This window comes from Stylophora pistillata, chromosome 2, assembly GCF_964205215.1.
Source record: "Stylophora pistillata chromosome 2, jaStyPist1.2, whole genome shotgun sequence".
NCBI classification, from domain to species: Eukaryota; Metazoa; Cnidaria; class Anthozoa; order Scleractinia; family Pocilloporidae; genus Stylophora; species Stylophora pistillata.
In genome coordinates, this window is record NC_142520.1 from 11,296,120 (window position 1) to 11,307,200 (window position 11,081).

Consider the following 11,081-nt stretch of genomic DNA (forward strand, 5'->3'; position numbering starts at 1 on the left):
GCATTGCAAAGTTAAAAAACTACAATTCGCTGTTCTTTGCATACAAGTATCCTTTAGAAAGTATGCAATTGCTGAAGTTTTTTCCTTGAAAACATTATTTGTTTCAGAAAAAACGGAAACGCTTCGTTTTCAGTCCCAGGATCGATTTGGTGACACCGAACAGGTTTAAAAAGGTCTTGATTCGCTCGACTCGCGTATTAAAACAATTGTGCTATAAAAAGCTATCATATTTCCAAGTGGTTGTACAACTTGTCACAGTCTAAACACCGCGATTTCATAAAGATTATATCAATCCCAGTATTCAAGAGAAGTCAAAAGCTTATGGCTCTCCCGTGTTGCGTAAAAGGGTAGACGAAAAACAATGCCAATTTTGAGTATGTGCCTTTGTTCAGAATTTCGTAAGATTGCAAATTGCAACTATACTAGAGTTGATGATCTTTCAAAATATGTAAAGTTGAGTTTGGGGAAATAAGTTTGGGATTTTTAAAATTTGTTTGGAAATCGTGAAGAAAGACATAAAATCACGCCATCCTGTTGTGTACATGTGATCATCAAGACATTGATAGAGTAAAAATTACCACGACTCCGATGCATATAGCAAAGTAAATATAATAACCTTAGCTCAAATATTATATTCTTAGCTGTTCGCAACAGTCCAAAGTTTTTTTCTGTTTTGTCGTTTTCTCCATTCTGCGGTCTCTGTAAGTTTGACATCGGCACCATCGCTTTATGTCGCGCCTCGATCAAAACAGCCGCTCCTGAAAACGTCTAAACTTTGCAATTTGTGTTCCTTGTGCGCTTGATACGACGTGTCGGTGTTCTTAGCGACAACATTCATTAAAACACTGATCGAGCCGACTATGTAATTAAAGCTTACGTTCAAAGTTTTTCATCTTCGACCCTGTTCATCATTTATCCGTTGTTTAACAGACTGTATGGAAATTTGTTTCGCTGAATTTGTTCGTGGGGGGGGGGGGGGGAGGAAGTATGCGATCTCTCCCTATAATTCGTTACTTTGAGGCAGGAGATTTCTCTTTAGATCGCTAATAACTATTTTACCACGAGTTTATCGTTCTCGTTACTTACTTCTGAAGAATCGATCACGTCGATTTTATGTAATTGAATTAACTTTACTAGTGCGTGTTTATTTCCAACGAGAACTAAATAAAGATTATAGATTTAAGAAAGACAATACTTTCGGTGTTCCTGCCCCTGAGGAAATGAGGGAAGTTTTTTGCTCTTTCGGGAGTATAGTCGGCAGTCCATGTTCGTAAATTTATCATCCTTGGTTTTCACCCACGTGACTTCTACCTTTACGACGGTTGCTATCCGCCATGTTGGTGCCCAAACAAACGCGCCCATTTAGAGAGATGACAGTGAGAAAAGCGAGCTTAACATGGTCCTTTGCGTTGTTTTTGGATGTGGAAGTAGAAGTGACCGAGATAAAGGGATTGGATTTTATCGAATACCTTCAGTGGTAACCAACAAAGGAGAATTTGAAGAAGAACTGACTACAGAGCGGAGAGAAAAATGGATAAAAGCGATCAGTCGCGACGACACGGAATCGAAAGGCGTGCTAAACAGCGAACGGGTATGTGGCAAGCATTTTGTTTCTGGGAAGCCAGCTCCTTCCTGGCATAAGCACGACGTAGATTGGGTGCCCACATTGCAACTTGGCAAGAGAAATTATCGCCCTACGTTAGACCATGTTGCAAACGCAGAGAGAGCGGAAAGGGCAAAGAAGCGAAAGCAACTTGCGGTCGAACGACAAGAACGAGAAGCGGCAGAGAAACGTCAAACGCTTGTGGAAAGCAGCCTTCGTGCTGCTCAGATCGACTTTAGTCAGCCAAGTACTTCGACAGAAGAAGAGGGAAATCGAAACGAAGGGAACGAGGAGGCCTTTTCTTCTGATATGTCGGCCATAGCAGTTAGGGAAGGTGAACAAATCGAACCAGAAACTGTTAAGGACGCCGAGTGCCAAACTACCGAGTTTGACTACATGTTTCAGACAAGCAAATATCAAGCCCCAAACAAGGATTTCTTTGACACTGACGATAAAGTTCGCTTTTACACTGGGCTACCATCTATGGAAGTACTGATGGTTGTTTTCGAGCACGTCTCCTCACATGTTACACGGCAAACACAGTCGCTCAACAGATTTCAAGAATTCATCATTGTTCTTATGAAACTAAGACTAAATGCACCGCTGCAGGATCTTGCATACCGGTTTGTTGTTTCACTGTCAACAATTTCCAGAATATTTTCCCACTGGATTGTTGCGATGGACACGAGGTTATTTCGCTTTGTGTACTGGCCAGACAGGGATCAACTGTGGAGAACAATGCCTCAGTGCTTTCAGTATGCATTCGGAAAGAAAACAACTGTTGTGATCGACTGCTTTGAAGTATTTATCGAGAGGCCTTCAAACTTGCTAGCCAGGGCACAGACCTTTTCAAGTTACAAACATCACAATACAATCAAAATTCTGGTAGGGATAACACCACAAGGAACTATTTCATATGTGTCTGAAGCCTGGGGAGGTCGTGTCTCAGATAAATTTTTAACTGAGAACTGTGGCTTCCTAGACAAACTGAGTCCAGGAGACATGGTGATGGCTGACCGGGGATTCACCATCACTGAAAGTGTTGGACTGAAACATGCTAAACTGGTTATACCAGCTTTCACAAAGGGTAAATCTCAGCTCGACCCAGTGGATGTGGAGCAGACCAGAGGCATTGCAAATGTCAGAATTCATGTTGAACGCGTCATTGGACTACTTAGACGGAAGTATACAATACTGGAAGGTACCTTGCCAACTGACTTCCTTATCTGTAATCATGAAAACTCTGACAGGTGTACTGCACTGGTGGATCATAATTATGATAAGAGTTTGTGCAGCTCTTGTTAATTTTTGTCCTCCAATTGTGCCATTTGATTAGATCAACTTCACATTTAAATACCTTAAGTCTTCCATTAAGCCACCTGTGTATTTTTCATTTATTTTAGGGATACACAGGGGAATGAGATTAGGACATAGATCCTGATATGATTTAAAGCTGCAAAGTTTTGCTTCCAAATGTACTTGATCAAAACAAGCTCCCAAGATATCTAATTACATAACATTTTCATGACACCTTATTTTTTAGTCGCAACATTTAAGTGACAGTCCTCAGATAAGTGTTGTGAATACAACATGAAAATCAAGAAAGAATAAGTTATTACTACTGAGTGTATTAAAAGCAGATTGCAAGTCCAAAAGAAAGTAAATTGTGGGCGTTAACTTAAATCTGAATATTTGACCTTAAGCTACATAAGTAGCTTTTTAAACCAATTTCATGCAACTGGGCTGTTGAAAATGTGTGAATTTTTAAAATCATTTCTTAGTTCAAAGACTTTTTGCATAACATTGCTAAGAGCAAAGATCCTCTCACTCAAAAATGTGACATTAAAATGACTCAAAATACAGAATTTTCACACAATCACTAAATTTAAATGTCATGGAAAATTATTTGTGAACCTCAAAATCACAAAATAAAGGTGTGGCTAAAGTTCCATGTATAAGGTATCTTTTTGTGGGTGGTTTCATAAATTTCTTCCTCTAAAGAGGGCTGGCTTAATAGAGGATTTACAGTAGATCCAATGTGTGGTATGATTTTGGATATGAAATATGAAAGATTTTTTATATCATCACTTTGGCCACTGGATTTCCTCATTTTACAACAGAATTTACTTCCCCTGTAAAATGAACGACCTCTGCCCTTTTAAAAGTCCTTTCCCTTTTATGTTTAGGTATAACATTTTCTTTGAATTTCGCCTTTTGAAACAAACAAAAAACAACTAAATAAGGGAAACTTAATATGTCTGAATGTAATTCAGGGTTCAATTCAATAAAACTCTTACAAGTGTAATTGACAACCATAGCTATTGTTTTCAACCTCTGAGACAATACATACACTTTTGAATTACAACTGCAAAAGTTTTATTGAACTGCCTCTGGTCTCGATTATTACAATTAGTTGTCAAGTTGCCACCAGTTTCATTAAGCAAATGAGGCAGCCAAGGAATGAAAATTAAAAAATAAATAAACATTCATTCATTATATGCAGTTCACATGTTATTGTTCTTCCTTAGTGGGGTAGGACTAGATTGCAAAATTTATGTAATTGTGAATTGTAGTGTACATAGTCTTAGCCAGGGATATAGTTAGGATGTAAAAATTGGGGGTTCAGTTTAAAATTTGCAGGCTTTAACAGTTTCATCATTACAATATTTTCTGTTTTTCACATATTTTCACAGCTACAGCCAAGTAAGGGCCTGTAGGCTACATCCTAGGGAGGTGGGAATGTGTGTTTTTAGACAATATCTATACCCACCCCATGGAAGGTCATTAGAAATTTTGAGGAGGGGGGTGGGTTCAAACAAAAAACCTTCCATGGGGGAGGTATGGATATTTTCTGGAACCACACAATAGCTGCCAGATATCCTATGAGAAGGCTTTGTCTGAATTGCTTTAACTCAAAGCCACAGATTCAAAACTGAAATATCTCAAAATTATATTATACAAAATTACAGAGGATTTTCCATGTTCCTTTTCATGTTGAAAAATAGGCATATGTTTTCAAAATGAAGGAAACAAGCTGATTCTGTCACTTCTTAGACATGCTGCCAAATGAGGTCTCATACCTTGAACATCAAAATTTATATATGTGGGGTCTACTCCAAAGACCAAGCAGGTAGCAAATGCAACTGCAAAAACCCCACAGTCACTGCCATTTGTTTGTTGCTGCACTGGCTTTGGGTCAAGAGCAATCAAGCGTCCCCCTAATAAATCATTTGTTTGTTCCTCTACTTCTTGAATAATGACTGAGTCATGATAGAGGCTATCAAAAAGGTTTACATGTCCAGGCACACATCCTACTGAGCTAATACACACCCAATGATCGTTCCCAGTGTGCAAAATTTGAACGAATTCACCACTAACAACATCAAAATTTCTAACGGGGCCAAGTGTCGGTCGCTGAAAACCTGCGATTGTCGGATTCTCCTGTTTTAATAATACATGGGCTTGTTGGATGATATCACAGTCCAGCCATCCAGTAGGATTAACAATTAAATCAAAATGGTTGTCCGATAGATTTGCTAATGCACTGGTCTTACCAGTTTCACCCTGGAGGACTTTCGTAATGACAACATCACTTTCATCCTCACTACTGGAGGAATCTGATGAAGAAGAACAAGTGATAAAGGTGTCATTAGCTTGGGCAGGGGTGACCTTTTTGCATGGAGGGCATTTCCAGGTTGTTCTGTGATTGTTTGGATATCGCTTCAAACCAAGACAAGCAAGGTGGAAGTATTTTCCATTTGTGCAGCTTTCTCCATGGCACTCAACTAACTTGTCTGTAGGGGTAGGCTTTGCCTTGCAAATACAAATGCTGTCATGTTTCATTACTGCTTGATGTGACACAACAGTAGGTCTTGGGGATTTTCTGGTATTCCCTTTCCTCTTGAACTGAGGCAGTCTGCAGCAGTGAGGGCAGTACCAGGTCTTTGGCATTGCAATGGAGGTGAGAGAGAGACAAGAAGGGTGAAGCCTTTGATAAGGGCAGTCACTGTTACTACACAAAATGCTGTCCTCGTCTCTTTCTCTTCGGCAAAAACAAATGGCATCCTTGCTCGGTAATGTAGGTGGTAGTGTGCACCTTCGGGTGTACCACCGTCCCAAAATCTCTGGGAGAATGCATATTCTCCAGAAAGTTTATAGTTTAGGCAAAACAGAGTTCCAGTGCTGCACATCTGGATATACATGCTGCACAAACAAGTTAGTGTTTTTTGCCTTATCAATGGCATACACCACAAAGTCATCATACTGAAGATCTGGAACTGAGAAAAGCTGCTGCTGTACTTGATAGTAGTAGCTGTGGCTCTGTTTCAGCTGTAAATTCCCATTTACTTTTTCCAGGCAGGAATTTTTATGTTGAACATAGTCATCAAAGTTGCTGTCAATGATGACTACTGGACATTTAACTTCCCCACATCCACTTCCACAACAGTCACATGACACGAGAAAGTCAGGAGTGGCATGAAGAAATGGATTCTCTTGGTTGATGAATGACCCGCACTTCTTGACTTCTAAGTTCACATGACGAGCTTTCATGGATGCTTCATATGCCTTTATGGCATCGACTTCGTGCTTCTGCCCATACCTCGTAGCTTTAGTGTTGACTTTATAGAGGCTTGGATAACAAACTGTCTTTATCAACGACTGGGAGGGCTGGGCAAGGTTTGTGTGAAAGGCTGAAAAGCACTGAGATGCACCAATTCTACCAGCACGATGTCTATAAAAACCAGAACCACTTGCTTGAGTTCGTGTGCTGATTTCTACTTTTCTGATGTGTTCCTCAGAAACACCCAATGTTACCTCAACACACATTTTGATTAATTCCGGGTAATCCAGCTCAAGATTTTTCGTTTCAAATAAATCAGGAATGATTGGCAGTGTGCGGCTTTCATCAATAAATTGGTCAGCATGGGGATCAATTAAGCTAAGTGCTACAGCTTTGATTTTGCAAGCGTTTAGCTTGGCATAGACCTGCTGCATTTCCCCATCTGATGGAATCGCATTAGATATAAATGTTTGATCACACCGTTCGTCCAGGATTTTGCTTCCTTCGCCAGTATTTTGATGTGATGTCTCGATTTTCTGTTCAAGCGAGCTTTTGAGTTTTTTTGCCGAGGAAAAGTCAATGTCCCTTACCTTTGCATATGGTACTTCGTTGACATATGTTGGCAAAATCCACGTGCATTTTGTTTGAGTACAGGCGAGCTTTCCTTGAATCCGTGTCACAGCTTCGATGTAAAACATCACGCTCGCTACATGGGAACAGGATTCAGCTAGTCCTGCCTTGCAGCCTAAGCAATGGGCAGAAATAATGGTGCCGTCCTTTTCTACAATGATCCAAATGTTCACAAGAGGATCGTTCATTCGCTGCGAATGTCTCACCTTGGCCACAACAACAATCTTGCCCGCTATTTCTTTCCCTTGAACTGACGCAACAAATCCAGAAACCATCTGATTGTACGCCTCCAAACTTTTGAAGGCCTTGAACTGCTTGTTTGTGTAATAGCTTGTCTCCAAAACTAAATAGGACAGCAAGTCCGAGACTTCTATAGGAGGCAAACATTCTGAACTGAACTGCTCGCTCGGTATGGCCGCTGGATCTACGCCAACCACAGAAATTTTCTTCAAATAGCGCTCTCGGACGTGGCTTTCGAGGTTATTTGCGTAGGATGAAAGCACTGGTATCTGACCTTGTGATTTTGGGTCGTTTTCTTGGGAAATATCCATTGGAAAGATGAATTATTTGAAGACTTTGAACGCGAGCGCTCACAAATGGCATACATTTCCATATAATTTCACACCTCGCACGGGCACCAACATGGCGGAAACCAAATTTGCATAAACTTATGACGTCAGCTGAAAACCGAGAATTATAATGTCGCGCTATGCAAATTACGTAGGGTAGTTCTGTCAATTAAAACCATCGTGACCTCTTTCCTGTTTTGAACTCATTGATTGAAAACTTCTGAACAACGATCGTCAAAAACAAAAGAGACGAGACATATGGCAAAAAAAAACAATCTTGGCAATCGAGGACTCAGGGACTCGGGGACTCTGGGACTCGGGGACTCGGGGACGCGCAGGGACTCAGTGACGTGATAAACAAACAACTCCTGATTCTGTAAAGTATAATTTTTGGTGGCCTCGAGAAAGGTATTACACTTCCGAAACAGGTAGACTTCTTTTCCAGAGAGGTGCGTGATGTTAACGACAAAAGGGGTTCTTTTTTGGTCAAGTGACTCAACATTCTTTCGCATTTCTCTGCCAGCGCTTTTGTTGCCTGTTGTAATTTATCCGCTCTCGTTTAGTAATACAACCTGTTTCGTAATATTTCTTTTCCGTAAAATCAATGCGAAGTAATTACAACAGACGAAACTAAGGTGTCTACCTTCCATGATCTGATGCGAATCGTAAGGAATAATTATAAGAGAGAGTGTTTACAATTCATTCCTGAGGAAGAATTGCGGATTCAGTACAAGGACGATGAGGATACTTTCGTAACGAAGTAATCCCAGCTTGCGTCCGTTGTTATAAGCTCGCATCAATCTTCCAGAAAAAAAAGTAAAATAAATTGTTAACACTCTAATTTATTAATTCTTCATCAAGAATAAATTGTAAACGCTGGAGTTATACTGTATCCGCAATTCTTGATCACGAATTAATTGTAGACGCTCTAATTTATTCCCTACGATTCGCATCATATTATCTAAGGTGGACACCTCAGTTTTGTCCTTTGTTACTAACAACAACTGTTACGCACGTCTCCTGAAAAAAAAAAACAAAAAAAACAGTGTGCCTGTTTCGGTAGTATAAAACCTTTCTCGAGATCATCAAAAATTACACTTTACAAATCAATGCAAAAATCAGGTGCTGTTTGTTTATTACGTCTCCGAGTCCCCGCGCGTCGCTGAGTCCCGACTTCCTCGCGCCCCACGTCCCAGAGTCCCGGCGTCCCTGGGTCTCCTAGTCTCCGAGTCTCCAAGTCTCCGAGTCCCTGATTCCCACTTCCCTGAGTTCCACGTCCCTGAGTTCCACTTCCCCGAGTCCCCGTCCTACTTTTGGTCAAAGCCCCGATAAAATTCCACATTCATTTCCCCAAAAGAAACTTTACATATTTTGAAAGATCGTTACCTCGGGTATTGTCACTCTTAATCTTACGAAATTCTAAACAAATGAACACGCTCAAAATTATCGTTATTTTTCGCCTACGGTTTTACGAAGCATGGGAGAGCCATGACTTCTATACTTCTCTTGATTACTCAGATATACCTAATGTTTATGAAACCGTGGTATTTAGACCATGGCAAGTTATCCAAAAGACTGGAGGTAGGAGAGCTTTTTCTAACGCAAAAGTTTTGACAAGCGAGTAAAGTAAATCATGACTAATTTCAACCACGGTTTGCACGTGATTGGGATCGTCAAATTGTGCCTAAATTGAAAACGGCTTCCATCATTTTTCTCAGAAATTAATTGATATTTCAATTCAAGGAAAAAACTACGTGGCACTCATGTACTTACTAAAGGCTATCTATATGCAAAAGACGAGTGAATTGATTTTTTTCAGACTTGCCGAAGATTTGCCATTCTGTTTGATTCTTACACGGATCTGCTCTTAATAACGAAATAAACGACTAGTCGGTTCATGCTTTTTCCACAGCCTGTTAAGGAAATAAATAACTAGTCTGTTCATGATTTTTCCACAGCCTGTTAAGGAAATAAATGACTAGTCTGTTCATGCTTTTTCCACAGCCTGTTAAGGAAATAAATAACTAGTATGTTCATGATTTTTCCACAGCCTGTTAAGGAAATAATTGACTAGTCTATTCATGCTTTTTCCACAGCCTGTTAAGGAAATAAATGACTAGTCTGTTCATACTTTTTTCAACGGCCTGTTAAGGAAATAAATGACTAGTCTGCTTATGCTTTTTACACAGCCTGTTAAGGAAATAAGTGACTAGTCTGTTCATGATTTTTCCACAGCCTGTTAAGGAAGTAAGTAATTAGTATGTTCATGCTTTTTCCACAGCATGTTAAGGAAATAAGTGACTAGTCTGTTTATGCTTTTTCCACAGCCTGTTAAGGAAATAAATGACTAGTCTGTTCATGATTTTTCCACAGCCTGTTAAGGAAGTAAGTAATTAGTCTGTTCATGCTTTTCCACAGCATGTTAAGGAAATAAATGACTAGTCTGTTCCTGCTTTTTCCACAGTCTGTTAAGGAAATAAATAACTAGTCTGTTCATGCTTTTTCCACAACCTGTTAAGAAAATAAATGACTAGTCTGTTCATACTTTTTCCACAGCCTGTTGAGGAAATTGAAAGGACATCTCCCCTTGGTAGACTTATCACAGCTGTTTCTTGTTCTAGTTTAAAAACCACCGTTATCCTCTCAAATTAGAAAAGGCAACTCTCCACTTACAACACACTTCACTTCTTAATTTATAACGTGACGAGCTTTTGCTATGAAATTATACCTTATTTTTCTTTTGACACCTACTCAAGCAATTGGGAACCCCTTTCGGTGACAGTAAATCCAGGCAAACCTTTAAATCACCCACTGTGGTCGCTGCTTCATTCGTTGAAAAAAATGCGCCTTCCATCGACAGAAGCGAGTAAGAGAATCGCTCAAAACCAAAACAAGTAGCGCACGGATTAAATATCAGCAATGGAAAGAGGAACTAGGTACTAATAATCACAATGATAATAATAAATATGATAATGATAACTGTATTCAGTAATAAGAATAAGAGAAGAACGGGCGTGCAGTATGTAGAGTTTTTGTGAGCAAGACCTTTCTCGGAACATCGGGGAGTAGGTGTTACCCTACCACTTCTCCTCTCTTTCCCTTCCCCCCCCCCCCCCCCACCCTCTTCTCGAAAAAAAGTTGTTAACTCCCAAGTTCACTAAAGAAGTTCTCATATATAAAATAATCTTTAGTTATTATGCTTTATTCATTGGAAGAGAAACGTCCACCAGTTAATTACTTATGTGGAATAGCCAAAAAAAAAATAAAAAGGCTGAGGTATCTAGACTGCCTCTATTAATGGTTCTGTTCGTCCTTGGAACGCTGAGAAGATTTTTATTGGGAATTTATTTGTTTTAAAGACATTCAGATGAGCCTATCATTAATTAACAAACATTAGATACATTATCCTGTTCATGGATATAGAAAATATATGTTTACTTTTGTTAATCATACCAATCGCACTGCAGTAATGAAGATTATCATTAGTAGCTGGATTTCATTTTTTTGTTGTCTTTTTTAAGCGCCAGGCGCCACCCCGTGTGGGGGACTGGATCGAGATTAAAAAAGGTTGTGTTGTGAATTAATGAGGTCTGAAGTGTGTTTTTAAACCGGGACAGTTAGAATAATTTCTCAAGCTTAGGAATCTCCAGTAGCCCTAACGGCAGGTCGGTGGGAGGGGGAGGGGGAGGTGGCTCTCAAGCGCGCCACGATCTGCAGC

At 39.8% G+C, this 11,081-nt stretch overlaps 1 protein-coding gene across 1 annotated transcript; it reads left to right on the plus strand.

Moving 5' to 3' along the window:
- The first annotated feature begins 1,379 nt into the window (after positions 1-1,379).
- On the plus strand, positions 1,380-6,247 carry LOC111346471 (uncharacterized). Its single transcript, XM_088747285.1, has 2 exons — positions 1,380-2,804; positions 5,960-6,247. Exons 1-2 carry the CDS (start codon positions 1,397-1,399, stop codon positions 6,004-6,006), a joined length of 1,455 nt encoding a protein of 484 aa, XP_088603411.1. The 5' UTR covers positions 1,380-1,396; the 3' UTR covers positions 6,007-6,247.
- The last annotated feature ends 4,834 nt before the right edge of the window (positions 6,248-11,081 follow it).

Bases quoted from the DNA above. Each gene is read 5' to 3' on its own strand.
- LOC111346471 (XM_088747285.1), top strand. From the start codon at position 1,397: ATGGTCCTTTGCGTTGTTTTTGGATGTGGAAGTAGAAGTGACCGAGAT. The intron at 2,805-5,959 runs GTACCTTGCCAA...TACTTTTTCCAG, and splicing joins GAAGTATACAATACTGGAAG to GCAGGAATTTTTATGTTGAA.